The sequence below is a fragment of the Amblyomma mixtum genome, chromosome 1 (assembly GCF_055824585.1).
Source record: "Amblyomma mixtum isolate Tamu chromosome 1, ASM5582458v1, whole genome shotgun sequence".
Classification (NCBI taxonomy): domain Eukaryota; kingdom Metazoa; phylum Arthropoda; class Arachnida; order Ixodida; family Ixodidae; genus Amblyomma; species Amblyomma mixtum.
The window spans coordinates 220,071,912-220,089,992 of NC_143012.1; the positions used below are offsets into that span (position 1 = coordinate 220,071,912).

Consider the following 18,081-nt stretch of genomic DNA (forward strand, 5'->3'; position numbering starts at 1 on the left):
ATACCGAGTTAGCTAATTGAGTGTTTCGCGGGTAAATTCATTATATCCTCGTGCGCTGAAGGCCACTATTTAAAGCGGCAAATAAAAGTTTACGCCCGAAAGGGGCCTGTGGCTTATCCAGTTTTGTCTGGTAATCGAATCTTGTTTTTCTCCTTGGTTTTCAACTAAGAGCACAAAAATGCTGTCCGTTCAACGCACAAGACAGCATTGAAATTAGGAATGAAGCATTTAACGCAATATTCCTTTGTTGCAAAACAACGAATTTAATCTCGTTTAGCGTAAGAAACTTTTTCAATTATTTAATTACGGCTCCAGAAAACAGACATTGCTGGCTTACATCCATAGAGTTTTCAAACTTGATCTTTCTTTCGGTGCCGTTGGGACACGCACTCGAGCAGCAAAAAGATGGAAATGCTACAGGATTGAAGTTTTAGACCCTTAACGTCTGCTGAAATTTTGTTCTTAACCAGTGGAAAATAAAGCCCTTCGACGTGAGCTACGCATGTAGCTTGAAGTAGGAAACTATTTCTCACGTTCACAAGAAAGACAACATAAAAATAAAAAAGTAGACCAAGCGCACTCAGGTTCGTATGTTTAATTACTTGTATGAACTTCTGATTCATAAAAATCTTGGGTCTTTCGTAATTCAATTTTTAAAGATAAAATATGATCGCGTTTCGAATTTGGTGCAGCCAGAAGTTTTACAAGTAGACCCACTCCAGTAAATGCATTAAAGTGGGTTACTGGAAATCTTTTGGTGGATAAGAAAGTTGGTTTTTTTTTTTCATGTGAATTCGTGTGGATTAGTGGGCGGATTAAGGTGTATTAGTGGAGATTAGTGGTAGATTTCTGTGGAATAATGGGTCGGGGTTAGTATAATTTCCCATCGTAATCCAAGAAAACGTACTCAACCATTCTAGACCTCAGATTATCAAACTGGTGATGGCGATCACGTCATGGCCCTCTCGACCAATCAGGGAATTTCGTTGGAGGCCAACCGGGTGTTTTTTTCCCTAATAAAAATCTTTCACGTAATTTAAGAGCGTCGTGTCTGTTCAATTGACCGTGTTTTGAGACATGGAGCAGCCAATAGATGGTGCTTCAAGGCATGGATGTAGAGTCTTGGATGGCCATGTTCCGGTGTCGTCGGGAAAAAAGAATAGCCAAAAAGCGAGAATTAGGGGCTGTTCGACGTCTCCGCCAAACATTTACTGTCATTCTAAAGCAGAGGCACTCAATATATTTAAGAAACACGAGGGTTTCTGCAGCTTCAAGTGAAGAAACAACAACCAAATGTTACTATAACGCAGGGACAATGCGTGACCATAGGTTCCTTGTCACTGGTTCATTTTATCTAGCAACGGCAGTGTTATATTCTTTATGAGAACAGATGAGAGAAGAACGTTGGAAGGAGGAAATGGGTTGCGGGAGCAGATGCGCCATGCAGTCCACTTCTTGATTTTGAAACGGCGCATCACAACTCAGAAAAAGAAGGAACCAAAGACGGAGCCAAGAAATCTGCACGCGGTCCTATCATGTGTTGTGGATGTGGCTGGTATGGTGCACCAGACCGCGACACTGATCCCTCAGTGATTTGCGGAGCCCATCTTTTATCTCAGATATGTGAAATGTTCTCGTTAAATAAGTTTGACTTTAGCTTTTAATTTCTGCTGCGTGTTATTCTAGTTGCCGAGTTTTAGTGTAACTGAAAAATGAAAACGTAAAGAGTGGCACTTCTATACGTATTTTATTTCGAGTCGTCGATTCTAAACTGACTTTGAACTGTGACCTGTGCTAACATCTTGCTTACTGCACTCCCCCTTACACAATGCCCGTAAGGGCTCTGTAGGTGCGAGAATAAATAAAGAAGACTACCGCAGCGGTGTTGCAAGTTAAAACGACAACGACAGCGACAGCTGTTCCTTAAGTCAGGGAACAATGATTGCTCGTGGAGTACAGTGGTGAGCAGCCTTGTCTAGAGCGCTTGAGCAGTGCGCACTTGGTAACAAAAACCGAAATTAGAGAGCAGCCCCTCATTACAGGGCAAAGTTTTCGTGCCTGCTTTGTTTACGAGGCTATCTGGCGCTACTTCCGTGCAAGCGTTGCAGCTGGACCCTAGAGGCTGCCACAAAATCTGGATTTGTTTGCAAGGAAGTGCACCGCCCTAGCGCTCTAGACAAGGCTGCTCACCACTGTACTTAGCCGGCTCGTAAATCATTGTCTTCAAGTAGCGGTACGAAAAGTATTCTTGTTTCAATCAATCACCCAATCGGCCAAATAGAATTAACGCAGTGTAAATTATGCGGAAACCTGTTTGTGTATTTGGCACGCCTAAATCGGCATTTTTTTTCATAAGTATGGGCGAGGACGGATTCATTCGGAAGTTCTGTTCAGGACTGCACACGTACTTCAGCCTTTTTTTCCCATGGTGCTCGCGAAGGCCTTCAAAGGCTCCAGTCTGAATGCACCCCAGGCCGTCAGCAGACTCTCATGGCTTTCATACTAAGTACGGCCTGGGCTTTGCAGAGGAAAGTATATGTGCCTCAATTTTGCTTAGTCGTTCTATGTGTTTAGTGTTGCCGTGGTCGAAGAGGTCTATTCATTCTTCCGCATTTTCATGAGGCAGCACTTAAAAGATGTGAGACTCATGCTGCACTATAAAAACCAAAAGGCGGCGTTTATGGAGGAGCGCCGTCGTCAGGTGGATGCGACGTTGATAGTCCAGCACCTCGATTACATATCACGGCATGTTGGCAACACTGTGAACATACCAGCAGACTAACATTATCTACAAACAAACTTTTTTATAGAGGTGACTAGCGCCAAAAAAGAATTGGGCACCTAAAGGCTATGATAGCCTAAAGGCTATGATAGTAACTAGCTACTCGGAGACCATCGAAAATCAGAACCGCCACTTGCGGCCGCTCAACTTTAGAAAAAGCATCGAACATTTGAGATCAGGGACATCAGAGAACTACAGTCATCTTGAATAACATGGAAACAGCGGCACATCTTGCCTAACAATCAAAGTTCGTTGGTTGGTTGTTGGTTATTGGAGTTTAACGTCCCAAAGCAACTCAGGCTATGAGGGACGCCGTAGTGAAGGGCTCCGGAAATCTCGACCACCTGGGGTTCTTTAACGTGCACTGACATCGCACACCACACGGGCCTCTAGAATTTCGCCTCATTCGAAATTCGGCCACCGCGGCCGGAATCCAACCCGCGTCTATCGGGTCAGCAGCCGAGCGCCGTAACCACTGAGCCACCGCGACGAGTGCAACAACCAGAGTCGTAAGCACAAATGTAAAGGCGGCAAATGAAAACAACGCTTTGCGGCACTCCTTCGCTCTTAAAAAATAACCCATCTGAGGCTTAGGGTGAAAATTAAGGTACACAAGAGGCGACATGCGTGGTTTGTCATTGAGTAGAGACCAGCGACCAATGTGTACTCGCGCTTCACGCGAGTCAAAGATCACGATCAGGTGTCTCCACGAGCAGCCTGGGTCACTGCTGCAGCGTACTCAACCTCCGCAAGGAGGAGAGCGAGTCGCCGTGAACAAACAGGCCTCCAAGTATAAAAAGTAGACGTTTATTCACGCCGTCGCAAAGCGATACACACACGCAACCGTCACTTCGTCCGGGCAATGCACGGAGCAAAATACTGCCGGCATGAAGTGACCAGAGAAGAGCAGTGCGGGCCGCTAGCACGCCGCAGACGGAGCAAAGGTGCCCACGGAAGTGCTACGATCACTCTTGTGGTGACCATTTGGCTGTTCTGGGGTAGTCAGTAGGCAGTCAACGCAAGGTACGTGTATCGCAGGTTGCTGGACACCACTAGACAGGCTCCAGCCGCTGTGAGTTAAAGGATCTCGAGTGGGCGGGTATGCACTGATCCGAACGGCTAAGGCTGGCGGACAAGAACATTAATTCCTCTCGCGAGCCCAGAGTCCCGAATTTCCGCCAAAATGTACCAATGACGGAGGCCATTTGAATGCCGGGGAGGAGCTGTACGTAGCCGAATGACAATGATTAGTCATCCAGCCGCCTTAAACGTCCCAAACCGACTCGGGCTATGAGCGACGACGAGGTGAAGGGCTCCGGATAATTTCGACCACCTGGGGTTCTTTAACGTGCACTGACATCACACAGTACATAAGTCTCTAACATTTGTAGCCATGTTTGAAACAGAAAGGCGCGAAAGGGACGAGGATAAAAACGGAACGTGAAGCAACCGGACAGGCGCTTTACATTCCTTCTTATCCTCCTTTCTGTTTCAAACATGGCTACGAATCAACTAACCCAAACCAAAGTGCCTCAAACATTTCCCTTCCACCGAAATGCGATCGCCGCGGCCGGCATCGAACCCGCGTCTTTCGGGTCAGCATCCGAGCGTCACAACCACTGAGCCACCGTGGCGGCACAGTGGTTCTGTATAAGGTTAATGGTTAATGTACAACAATTTAAATATACTGTGTTGTCTTCTTCCCCCTCCCTCTCACAACGTCATCTCGACTTGAGGCCTTTATGGTGCGTAAATAAAAGTAAATAAATATCAAGTCTACATTGGGCAGACAGGTCGTTTTATTTTTCCTGTGAACCAGGTAGCGGCGAACAGCACTGCATTTCTTGAGTCAGTTTTTTAACGTTAATCCAAAACGCGGCAAGCTTTACATATGCATTCGAATTTCTTACACATTCTCTGGTTCCAGGTTCCAAGACGAGTAATGATAATTTCCTGAAACAGTGCGCATTATTCTACGCATCTCTATCAATGCGTCCTACTAACTGCAAACGACGAACTATTTTATGTTGCAGGTTTTAGTTTACACGTCATTTACCGGGCAAACTACATCTTTTATGCAAATGGTACCAAATCAGAGACGTTACTACTCAGTTTACACAACGTTTTAATTAATTCAGCCTTTCGTCCCTGTCACAAAATTACGTGATACTAGTGAAACAATTAACACAATAACAAGTTACAGTAACGTGTTTTGTGCTCCGCTCGTGAACAGTAAGGCGACAAAGGGAGCAGAGTGCAAAATTGCAGGAAAGAGAAATCTTCATGCTATGATATCAAAGGCAACAATGTGTCGAGGACATCTGCAAACAACACAGGATACACAGGTAAATCAAGCACAGCCCTATAGTCAATAGCTCTCTATGCTGTTTTTCTCCGAGCCTGGCCCTCTCGATGGCGCAACGCTTACACGAGATTTGCGGCGGCTATCCTTCTTGTACATCAATGGCGTCTCAAGTGTGTGCTTCATGTAATCCACCGCGTCCTTGTTTTTGGCGGTGGGAGCTGCGGTGCTTAGTATTAGGACTTCGTGATTCGGCGGGAGACTGAGCTGAACAAGCATCATCCCCAACAGCGATGCCCCAGCGAGAGCAAAGAGCACATCTCCGCGTTTCATGTCTAGCATCGCGAACAGGACAGCAGCACAGGCGCCTCCCAGACGACCTAAGCCGAAGAGCCAGCAAATTGTGACGCAGCGAACTGCAGCGGCACCCACGCTCATGACGGTTGTGAACACGAGCACGTTGCAAGCGTATACAAGCGGCTTTGCCAAGAGGAACAACACGCTGGTCAGAAGGTAATCCTTCCACGCGAAAGTCATACTGATCAAGCCGGTGATGCAGCCGAGTGCACCTAGGGTTGCGACGAGCAAGTGCGGTGCGGTGATCCTCCTGATCGCTAGGATGAGCAACGCACAGCCCACGAAGTCTGCACCATTGGATGCAGACTGGAACCAGGAGTTCGCTTTGGATGACACCTGCGCGTCGAGGAGCAGTATGGCGAACATTGTGAATGTAACGGCGAAACTCGAGCTGAACATCACTAGCGCACGGTGTCGAAGATCATGCGCTCCGGCGAGGTCCCCTCCAGTGACTTTGAAGCGTTTTTCACTCATTGCTACCTCCTCTTTGAGCCTTCCCACCATGCAGGCCGTGGTGGTAAGCGGGAAGTGGTTCTCTTTAGCCGCGATGAGCATGATCATTTCGGCGCTGGCTATGTCCTTGTTGGCGACGTACCAGCGCGGTGATTCATGTGCTGCTGTAAACGCATACAATGTGAGGACCGTCGGCGAGAGCATGAGGCTCTGGAGAACAATCCAGTCGAGCTCTCGCAGCAGCCGCGCCACAGCAAACCACCCTTCGGCCAACAGCACGCCCACGGTCATGGCGGCGCACAGGTGGATGTTCCGGTGTTGGTGAGTCGACGCCTCAAAGAGCAGCGTAGAGGAGAGCACCGTGACGGTCGCGACGCAGCCAGAGTTAAGGAACCTCGAGATGACGAACACGTGATACGCGGCTGCGAAACAACCGCCCAATGTGGCCAGCTGCAGGACCGCCACCGTCAAGAGGAGCACGGGCAGCCGACCGAAGCGATCCGCAACGAGTCCGACGAAGCTCATGAAGAGCAGTGAGCCCGCGATGTAGACAGCCTGCGCCACAGCGAGGAGGGATCGCCTGTCGCACACGAGGTCCCATTGGCTCACGATAGTGCTCCTCTCCCGCTTCGGGTCGTAGTCCCACCGGTGGCAGCTCACAACCCGCGTGTCGTTGGGGTTGCCTGGATACGCGTAGACGGTGCACCGGCTGAAACGCCCGTCAGGGCCCAGGGGTATCGCCGAATTCTTCCAGGAGGCTGCAGACGTCTTATCACCCTGCGGCTGCTTGCACCAGTGGTCGACGTCGCCGGAGATGAGGCCAAAGACGAGTGTGTGGCAATGCATCGCACACATGGATACCATCGTGAGGACGAAGAGCCAGTGCTGAAATCTACCGTGGCCGAACATATCACCGCAGTCGAAGCACTCGCTCGTCACCAGGTCGACCTTGGCCAGATTCCGCATAAGAATGAGCAGCATCCTTGCTCTTACGCCTAAGCCTCGACCAGCGCGCGAGCTTCTCTAGTTTTCTTTTTTCTCCCTTCAAGAACGGAGCTTGGGCGCGTGACTACCTTGTCATAAGACCAAATCAGCTTTCTGCACTGCCACATAAGGTTTCGTCATTCTAGTTGCCTCAGCGGTATTATGCAACGTTTTCACAGAGCTAATTTTAGTGCAAGGCGTTATCAAGACCAGAATTAATCGCAGGAGATATAGGACAAGAACATTGTTTATTTCTTTTTTTTTGCCACAGAGTAGAAGTCTCTCATACCTTAGCGTATCTGTGAAAGATGCTGATTTTAAAAGGGTGCTAATAAATTTTCCACGTGCCCGTTTTTTCGCCTTGAAAGGTGGATACAAGCCATATAATCTTGAAAATGAGCTCAAAACACCAGTATGCAGCATTCATTATTGACTGCAACCGATTTTTTTCCCGGCAATTTCGGTCTCCATACTTTTGGTTTGGTTTTATGGGGTTTAACGTGCCAAAGCGACTCAGGCTATGAGGGACGCCGTAGTCGAGGGCTCCTGAAATTTCAACCATCTGGGGTTCTGTAACGTGTAATGACATCGCACAGTGCACAGGCCTCTAGCATTTCGCTTGCATCGAAGTGCGCGGCCGGGATCGAACCCGCGTGTTTCTGGTCAGCAGCCCATTGCCACTCAGCCACCGCGGCGGCTTAGTCTCGATTGCTGCTAGCGTTAAAGTGAGCCTTGACGTCACGGTCGACTGGCCAACCTTGACTACCACAATACTGATAACGTGAGCGTCACTATCAAGCTTTGGTTGTTCCTGAGAACAACACTGGGTTCGGGGACATCAAAATAATTTGGGCATGTCACCTTGACGTCATATGATAAAGGTGGAAATGTCGAGTGTCTCGTGGATAACATTCAAGACCGTAAAAAATTGTGTTCCAGTGGACGCCTGCAACTGTAACTTGTCAGAAGGCATCTCCTTACGTCCGTGACTCAAAACACAATATTTGTGGCGTTCAAAATTTTGTGTCTGTAGCCCTTCAAAGTGAAATGCAAATGAAGATTTCTTGTACCTAAATTCCAAACTCAGTTTTGTCTGATAAGTAGTTGGATAAGAAATGTGGTTCAGGAATAAGCAGTGCGGTTCAAGAAACAGAATATGAAAGATAAGAAAATGTAGTTATCATGAACCATTAGCTTTATAACTTGCACCAAATAAGAGTGGAGGAAGTTCTTAAGAGGGTAGCCGCTCATTTCTAAAATAATGTGGAATGATTACCAGGCTGGGGCTTCCTTGGATTTTTATTTGGTATTTTGCAAGCTAGTGCATTCTTGTTTTGCTGTGTAGAGTACTGCCCCGTACATAAGGGAATTCAGCTGCAAATACGCTGGTAGAATGTTATGCCAATGGCTTTGACTCATAAGCAGTATCGTGCACGACCAAAACATTACTCTTTCAGTGTTATTTGTGGCCAAGTTGTTCCTTTTCCGGCTCTTGTTGTTCGCCGTCAGCTGAATATATATATGTTTCGGCCTGCAGACAGGCAACGTGTCCTTATAAAATGTAATATTAAACAGAACAAAGGGAAACTTCAGTATCATCCCATACGAGACGCCATGTTCATAGCTATTGGCAATGTCGAAAAAACTGTGCAAAAAATATGATTGCATCTGGGACTGAGATTCGCAACATCTTGCCTTGAGGGTTGGCGCTTGCGATAGATATCTACTTCCTGCATATAGAATAAGGAATAAGCTGTTAATTTTATGGATGAGGCGTTTAGAGTTGAACGTCAGGATACGTACTTGAGATATTTTTAGTGGCCGGTAATGGCCGCTACAGTACACTTAAAAAGAACGTTTGACAAGTCTTATGGCCAAATATGATGCAATAGATGGAGAGTATTGCTGTTTTATGAATATATTCTATCACCTTTTTTGGCAGTGCGCTCATTCTCCTCTCACTCGAGCAGACATCGCACCAGGTTGGAGTCACTAACTCAGCTGATGTTTCTTCACAGTGAACGCATTCACAACACAGGCGAGCATTTCGGACTTTAAAAAAGTGGATAAAAACAGTCTTCGCCGCCACGAAACTTGCAAACTACGTTACAGTATAACAGAACAAAGTTAATCCGAAAGAGCTTACAATACGACCCGGACAGACATAGGCCTACCCTCTTGAAGCTTCGACCTGCAATTTCCTGGCACATTGAAGTTAAGTCAAGCCCCGATATACTGCACCCTTTTCCTCTTCTTATTACCTTGTGGGGCCTCCGGGAAAGGGGTGCGAAGGTTGATTTATTTATACCTCGCTAACTACTGACATCGGCAAAGGAAGCAGCTGTGAATCATTTGTTTCACATCTTGAGTGCGGAAGGAGCGAAAAGCGTGGCGTTCTACGACAAGACAGCAGAGGCATTGCCATAAGTTAAGCATCAATATTTACTCAAACCAATTTTGTCATTCGTGATACTGCAATAAAGCATCAGCAGCCGCGGCACTAACACAAGTATTTCATAAGCTCTATCGTGGCTAAAGGCATACGATGAAATCCAAGAAGGGGAAGCGCAATTTTCGCCTTGTATATTCACCTCGATGCCTTATATATCTCTATGAGGCTGCGGACTCGTCAAGCCACAAAGTGGCAGCTTTTTTTCCGTGCATCTGTAGCACCTGATGGAAAATAAAGATTTGATTTGATTTGATTTGATTTATATTTTGGGCTGTACAGTTCTACTCTGATCACTGAGTGCTACACGGCACTGATACTGTGAGCTGACATTTTGTCCAGTAGACAGAAGTTTGCTGCTTCTGATCGGTGGTGATTCTTCGCAACGTTTTTTTTTTTTTTCAATTTTATAATCATTCTAAAAAAAAACCAAACTGAATTACATGGATGATTTCTTTGCACGAGAGCACAGAGAGAAAGGCTTACGGCAATTGCACAAGCAAAAGAGGTTCGTTCACTTACATCGTCTGCAGGTATCTCTCCAGAGCGGGTGTTCACTAGAATCCCTGGATCAACAGTCAAGTGGTCAGATGGCGCTGCCGCTATCCGCCGCCTTGCTTAAGCCACTTTCTGTGGAGACTGGTTCTCGAGGCCGTCGTGACGGATGATAGGTTCTCGAGGCACGGCTTGCAGACGAAAGGGAGAAGAACCGCTGAATCTGAATACCAGCACCCTACTTCCGCCCCCTTCCACACTCCAGCAGGCGTGCGGCGGCGACTGGATTGTGGTCGGTATGTATGGAGTCGTCAACCACAATGAGTCAGAGCGGCTCGTCAGAAAAGGCGGGGGTGCTGCCTACTCTCTCTATGACACGGGGGCCTCTTCCTCCGGCGGGGAGGTGGGGGGGGGCGGCTGTCTTCTGCTCCGAAGAGTAGGCTGGGAGCCTCCCGACGACACTTTCGGCCACCAGGAAGAGGAGGTGCGGTCGACTGGCCTGGAGAATGCGGAGGACTGTTACTTCCCCAATGCCCGTTTGAAGAAGACAGATGTACGCAGTGGCGATGGCCGCTTCCACGAAGAATTGCCGTTGCGCCACTGCTTCCTTACGCTCCCTGTGGAGCGCACTGCCTTCTCGTGGATGCTGCGGCTGGCAACTAGGGTACCGCGAAAGGTTCATAGGCCTGGTTCACAGAGTCCAAACGGTTACAGGGGTCAAAGGGTTCACATATTGGTCGTTCTGCTCCTTCAGAATCAAGCCTTGGGCGGCATCGGCATCGAGGCAGGTCGTCACGGCGAAGGGCATAGGCAGGTCTGAGATAGATGTTACATTTCCGACACTGTTCACCGACCAGTGACCGCGTTGAACCCGTGTTGACTCGCAGCCTAGCTGGGAGACACTTTGTGGTATGATGGCACTTCGCAAATGAAGAGCTAAACCATACTTCTCTGGCAGGTGAAGGCCGGAAAGGCCTCGTGAAATGGTATACAAGGCAGCCGTTTGAATATAGCACTGGGCCGCAACGCAGTGGCACGTGCTCCACTTCTCACACCAAACGCAAATGGCCAGAAAAAACGTTCTGTCAGGATATGGGATAACCCGTTGATATAGTCCGATGGGTGCGTGTGTGTCCGTCACTGTTTTCTGTGTATGAATTTCGCTCATCATTATAACCTTCAGCTGGAGTAGCTTTCCAGGTAGGCTATACCAGCCTCAAGTGTTTTTGACTGAGTGCCTTCCTCTCTTATGCGGAAATGGCTTCTAGAGTACTCCATGCGTCCTCTTCGCACAGGCTTGCAGTATCGTTGTTGCAGCGTACCTCAAAATAACGCACTACCCATCACGAGGTTTGAATTTGGGAAGAGAATAAATGGTGCCGCCGTATTGCCGTATAAAGTCTAGAGCTACTAACGTAGCCATCCTCTGACACCTGACGCCGTATACCGAAAACATAACCAGGGACGTGACTTTTTTTCTTTTTATGGAAGGGGGGGGGGGGGGTGGCGGGGGGTGAGAATGTGAGGACCAACACACACTACTACATCAAAGAAATGACGGGTGCACTGCCTCGCGATTATATAAAAAACGCTATTTACCCAAATTATGTGAATGAAGTTAATTAAATTACCACTATTTACCCAAAATTTCACTCATCTTGAGGGCTTCAACCGCATCCAAAACGCAAGTCGACTTTCTTTCTTGCAAATCCTTTGGAATTAACAGCCTCTGAAAATGCAGTAAGAGGAGTACAGCAAAAAACTTTTTTCAAGCATCATTTTTTCTTTCGAATGATCCATTAGACAGCACCATACACAGATCCCCCCGTGGTATTCCGCCGCGACCGCTAACTGATAAATAAATTTGGTCTTGGTGCTATTCGCTTTAGAGCCGAACGAGGCTGTTACATGGAAGGCGGATTTAGGTCCCTAATGCATGACAAACTGGAGTGCAATCGCTGACACGTAACTTTAATTCGCTCCAACACTTCAGCCAGTCTTCTTCAAGAGCCTGAATGATATGAAACGAAGTTATCAGCGACACATTTTCTTCTCATTGCCGAGAAGAAAAAACATGTCGCCTGTACCATCGTTTTCCTCCTGTCTCTATCATCTTCAAATAGGCGGATACTTATTTCAAAAGCACATGGACCAACTAGCTCAACAAACAGTCTACAACTAAAATTAGCTCTCCATACTACTTTAAGACGCCCAGGAGCCATGAAGCAGCCCGTGGCTGCTTTTTTGCGCAAGAAAAAAAAAACAAGAAGAGCGACACGTGCTCCCGCTCTGGGCGCGTGAACCTAATTGCGTGAGCCTCGCCCCAAGAGAACGTTTACATACGTAGCCAGCGTTCTGATTCCTGCAGATAGTATTTTCCTTTGGTTCTTCGCTCCTCGGCGCAAAGCGATATGCGGTCCCACGACGATGGTCCGCCAACTAAGGCTGAGCCACCGAAGAAGGAAATCTGGGCCTTAGTCCCCTTTGATGATCGGGGAGGCTTGGCGAGCCAGCCCGCTGCTCCGGAGAGCGGTGGTCCTGCGTCCGGTCAGCCACCACCACCTCCGGCGGCTGGTCCCCCCGAGGGGCCCCCGAAGCGCCGTGGACGGCGCAGCGGTAGCCACCGCGGCAGCAGCAGCAGCAGCTCTTCACGGTCGTCCGCCAAGTCCAGCTCATCGCAACCCGGCGAGAATGCGGCGGCCGACGGCGGCACAAAAGCGTCGGCCGACGCCGGTGGCAGGCGTCGGCGAAAGCGCTGCAAGGAACGTGACCCTGCCAAGACGTCAGCCGGGTAAGCTGCGTCCACTTGAGGTCTACGGCAGTATGTATGGGTGGGTGTTGACATATTGCAATGTTAGCGTACGGTCCCATCCACAATGACAACTTCTGGTACAGAGAGTCATTTGGTGTCGAACTGCGCCGCCACAACCACCAGTCCCTGAACGATCAACCTTTACTCCCGTAGGGACAGACCGCAAAATAATTCTATAGTGTTGCACTAGCGTGTGAAGGAGTGTTACCACGATGGCCGTGCCGTGGATATTGTGCACACATGCTGACATATCTGAAATGCCAGTTTGGGAGGTAAAGCATTTGCGACTGTTACGAGTGGTGAAATTCATGAAATCGCTAAGCACTGGTGTACGGCTGCAAAATGTCGTAGGACACATTCGTAGGAACATGATGACCATGTCCGCCCGTAGGTCCACACGTGGAAAGTCTCGTTTCGGACATTATTCGCTTATAATGTTAGCGTAACGTGCTTAATTAGGAGCCGCATACACACTGCTTAGCGACAGCGTGCACGAGCCATGCTGTTCACAGCCTTGCTGCAGACTTATCTAGGAATAATGGCGATGGTTAGACATGGGGTCTCCAGCATGCGACCCTCGGGCCGCGTGTGCCATGTTGGCACGAATTCGAAACTTTTTTCCAGAATCGGCCTGCCGGTAACATCTTCGTTGCTGTTCGGTCCAGTTCATATCTCTTTATTACTCTTCCCCGTAGGACGCCGTACACCCCACGGTAGTCAACTGTCTTACTTGCTCCAGCGGTCAGGCAGTTTTCTGCCGTATCGAGGGGCAGCTCTCTTTCATACCTGTGCACTCTCCCAAACAATGGTTCACCGCTCAACATGCGCTCCATCCGAGGCAACAGATTTCAAATGATTTGAAGGGTCATAAAAAAAGACAGACTACCTTTCTCCCTTTCCGCTATCCCCTTTTCCGATACCGGCCCGTTGGAGACAAACGTCTGCCATTGCGGCGCGCACGGCGAAGCAAGTTTGAGATCCCGACTTTAAACAGCTCGTGTCTTTGAAATTTCCGAAGCTGCTGTTTAATTAAATTCGTTGAGACCATATCTCCTAACACAGCGCTGTGCTCTTTGGCGAGTCGTACCTTCATGTAACAATGCAGTACCTGGGCCTGTAGGAGTCCGCACAACCTGTGTGTGTGCGCGAGCGTGCGTGCGTGCGTGCGTGCGTGCGTGCGTGCGTGCGTGCGTGTGTGTGTGTGTGTGTGTGTGTGTGTGTGTGTGTGTGTGCGCGCGCGCGTGTGTGCGTGTGTGCGTGCGTGCGTGCGTGTGTGTGTGTGTGTGTGTGTGTGTGTGTGTGTGTGTGTGTGTGTGTGTGTGTGTGTGTGTGTGTGTGTGTGTGTGTGTGTGTGTGTGTGTGTGTGCGTGTGTTTAGTTCATAGTTTAGTTTATTGGGGTTTAACGCATTCCTGGACAAAGTTTATGCGCACTATGCATGTGTGCTCGCTTTTAACCGGCATTTAGTCATGCCTCTGACCCATTTACAGAAGTTCCATTTCTGATGTGGCAAACGCTCCGTGTTGCTAACGTATCAGTTTGCTTCTGTTCCCGTGTACTGTGCGATGTCAGTGCACGTTAAAGAACCCCAGGTGGTCGAAATTTCCGGAGCCCTTCACTACGGCGTCTCTCATAGCCTTAGTCGCTTTGGGACGTTAAACCCCATAAACCAAACCAAACCTTCTTACAAAATTTTTTGCAGTTCAAGGGAACCTCGCAAGGACGGCCCAGAGGAGCCCGACATGCGTGGCTCAGCTGTACCGGACAACTTGCGTGTTGTGAGCACCGCCTTTGAGCAGACTGCACAGGAAGCAGCGCCTCCGAGAGCGGCTGATGTCGCCGTGTCCGGTGCGCCCACCGACAGGGGCTCGGAAGCCGACACGCGGGCTCCGCCTGAACGCGGGGAAACCAAGTTTGACAAGGCGTCGGTAGCCGCGGCCCTGTCCCTGCCCGGTGACGGTGAGCGAGAGCCCTACCGCGCCGGCTATGAGCGAACACGATTTCAGAGCGTGCGACGAGAACTACCGTATTTACTCCTATAATAGACGTGCTTTTCTTCCAATATAATCCCTGAAATTGGGGAAAGAGGGAAGTGCGTTGATTACGCGCAGTAAAATATTCAACATAATTTTGAAGCAGTATATAAGGGTAAAGAAAGGGTGGGCTGGTGGAATAAATACTTATGCAATACGAGATACCTTCTTAATAAAACAAAACGCAATTTTCAACGGCGTTTCCTTGTTAGAGGGTACTGTCAACTTGGAACTACAGAATCTGGTCATAATTCTGTCCAAATGCTGCCCAACTAAACTTCATTCTCACACAATTCGCAGCTTTCAGCGCGAAGCACAACCGCAAAATGTTGCTGGAATCCTTATTATGGCATGTTATACAGAGAAACCTAATGTGACCAGACCTGATTTCTGGTTGTTGCTTAGCGGAACATTCTTAATCGTTTTCCCACAGTAGGGTGAGGTATTAGCCTTAACATTCGAGTAATCGCGTGTTTTAAATTACTTATTGGTTTCGGTGTTCAAAAAAACACCTGCTAGCAATCAGTATAATCACCAGCATACTGCACACCAAATTAAGGGGTGCGTTTATTACACCATGAAGAAAATTCCTTTAATACAGCCAAGACAGAGACAGGAGGTGCATATATTATGCGAGCGCGTCTATTACACGAGTAAATACGATAAGTGCGACTCTGCACTGTTCTTTTTTTCCTAATAATGCAGGTGTGCTTGTGTACACAGCTTCTCTGGATTCAATGTACACTGCTATAGTGTTCACTGTTCTCCTCTTATAACACCGGCCACTGGGCCTTGAGGTTGAAGCGCTGCCGCATACCGTAAAGTGGCATCCTTCCTGAAAACGGATAAGTATGCAGCAATTTCGGGTGTTCTCGCTGAAGTGACACAGTCCCGTGGAGGGAAAGTAGCCCGCGTGTGATGTCTTTGCAAAAAGTAACCAAGCAACGGGGTTTGCTTCTTCGCATTATCGGGAAACCGTGATGGCTTCCCTAACGATCGAAACCGTCTCGAATGACGAGGACAGGGGTTCTACTTACTTTGCACAGACTTGGAGATTAAGCTGTGCCAAAGTGTTTCGCAACATGGCTAACAAACTACCCCTTTTTCTGGTTACTTTTTGCAGCCCCAAACTCACATGGAAATTTTCCAGACAATTAGTTAGAGAATGGGAATGGCTGTCACTCGTGCTCGTGTTCATGGTACTGAACTGACAGTGGCATACAACTAGCTAGGAAATACGGGCGATGCCTTTTATGCGAAGCATACTACTTTAGCTACCACTTCAGCCCTTCACCGTGGTTATGCGCCTCCAAATCACGTGATACATGACGTCACACCACGTGACACGATGACGTCAAGACAGTAGAGGAACGGGGGCCCACCTCGCGCCGTCGCTGTGGTTGTGCGCCTCCAAATCACGTGATACATGACGTCACACCACGTGACACGATGACGTCACGACAGTGGAGAAACGGGGGCCCACCTCGCGCCGTCGCTGTGGTTGTGCGCCTCCAAATCACGTGATACATGACGTCACACCACGTGACACGATGACGTTACGACAGTGGAGAAAGGGGGGCCCACCTCGCGCCGTCGCTGTGGTTGTGCGCCTCCAAATTACGCAACACGATGATGCTTCGCATTCTCCAGGCTTAACCAAGTTAAGCCTCAGCCTTTTTTCTACACGTGTTTACTTTCACTATGGCTACCGGCATGTGCAGCTCCTGGTAATTAGCATTCGTTCCCTCAAGTACGCTTTTATAGGTGTATGGCGTAGTTTGCCTGCACATTTCTCGTTCGATTCGCGTACGCGATTTGTACGTCTAGGACAGGGTACTCAGGCTCTTAACGGGGCACTGAAGAGAATTCTGAGCTCACCTTTTTACCGCGGGAACTCGTTCTAGACGCTCCTAGCATTCTCAGAAACGTCTAATTATTGTCCTGTGCGTCCGATTTCCCTACCAAATCGAATTAAACGTCCCTGATCCCGCCTTTTTTTTAACTAACCTCCGAGAGTAGGAGTCAACCAGCGCGTGGAGTAACACGTAGTAGTACGCAGAGGGATCTGTGAAAGCAGGGTCCACGCATATGTTTATACCAATGGGCCTAATTGGAGTCTAAGTTGTCTGCGACTGTTACTATTTATTCACGGATACTCGATAAACAAAATAAAAGCCAAAGCGAAGCCGCCACGCAACTGGCTGAAAGGCATTCCACGCGTTGGTTTTCTCCTACTCTCGGAGGTGAGTTTTAAAAAAAAGGCGGGATCCGGGACGTTTAATGTGATGCTGTAGGGAAATCGGCCGCACAGGACTAATTCGAAGTTTCTAAGAATGCTCGGAACGTGCAGATCGAGTTCCCGCGGTAAAAAGACGAGTTCAGATTCCTCTTTAGTGCACCTTTAGTGCAGAAAGGCATTCTTGGCCTGTACATTCCAATTTTTCGGTCAGGACGAAGAACTTCAGATTTGAGCCAGATTTTAGCCAGAGTGGTTGCTTTCACTTATCAACTCCTTGCCAGGTGCCCCTCCCGTACCGCTGCGAACTGGTGTGCATAGACATGCGCAGTGGTTTCTGCGCGCAAACCTGCGATTATCAGCATATAATGTCCATATAAAAATTGCACGCGTTATCGGGTCGGAAAAAAACTGCGAAAGAAGCAATTTGAACGCAAATCAAAATTGGGAAAAAAATTACGGGAGGCACTTCACTACTTACGGGCTTAAATTGTGAAACCACTGTTATTTATCTTTATTTGTTTTAGTGTTTATTTTTAATTTTCTCACTTCATTTTTGATGACACACCTACTCATTAAAACACAGTCTTTCGGCAACGCATATCGTAGCTTCGCTTTTGTTCGCCAAGAAGCAACGTGGTGTTATGGCCAGTGGGTTGCCTGCTCGTCTCGCAATCAGAAAGGCTTGGGTTCAATTGTTGGGAAAAAATTTATTTTTCTTTGGTACCACGGTAACTTGCTCAGATTTTTTGGGGACCACTTCTGCCGATCAACGCCGACGCCAGGTTTCGTTGCCGATGAGCGTTATCATGCTTTCGCATTAGGCTAATAGCAAGGAAACAGCTTTCGCCGTCTCTTACAAAAAACCGAACCATTTCTATGCGAATACAATACTTGTTTATTTTCCCTCAACACGAAATTTTATGTTGCAATTGGTGTCTAAGTCGTCCCTTTCGTGTTTCGTTAGGTCTGGATAGAATATTTTGCTTAGTAGTAACATAGGAAAGATGCGTTTCCTATAAGACGTGCACTGAATGGCTTCCTCACATCAAGCGCATCCGTGTCTTACTTCCGTGAGAGCTTCAAACTTGCGACTATTACTCAATGCTTAACGCCGCGTTGTGAGAGCATGCCTTAGTGTTATCACGATTTAGACAGCATTGAGAAGAAGGGAGCAGC

At 48.2% G+C, this 18,081-nt stretch overlaps 2 protein-coding genes across 2 annotated transcripts; one reads left to right on the forward strand and one right to left on the reverse strand.

Moving 5' to 3' along the window:
* Positions 1-5,068: 5,068 nt before the first annotated feature.
* On the reverse strand, positions 5,069-6,875 carry LOC149370944 (solute carrier family 22 member 7-like). Its single transcript, XM_089578887.1, has 2 exons — positions 5,717-6,875; positions 5,069-5,103 (listed from the first exon to the last, which is right to left on the reverse strand). Exons 1-2 carry the CDS (start codon positions 6,873-6,875, stop codon positions 5,069-5,071), a joined length of 1,194 nt encoding a protein of 397 aa, XP_089435013.1.
* A 5,358-nt stretch (positions 6,876-12,233) lies between these two features.
* On the forward strand, positions 12,234-14,675 carry LOC149370945 (uncharacterized). The gene is made up of 2 exons (XM_089584345.1): positions 12,234-12,613; positions 14,336-14,675. The coding sequence occupies exons 1-2, from the start codon at positions 12,234-12,236 to the stop codon at positions 14,673-14,675; spliced, it is 720 nt and encodes a 239-aa protein (XP_089440471.1).
* Positions 14,676-18,081: the final 3,406 nt, after the last annotated feature.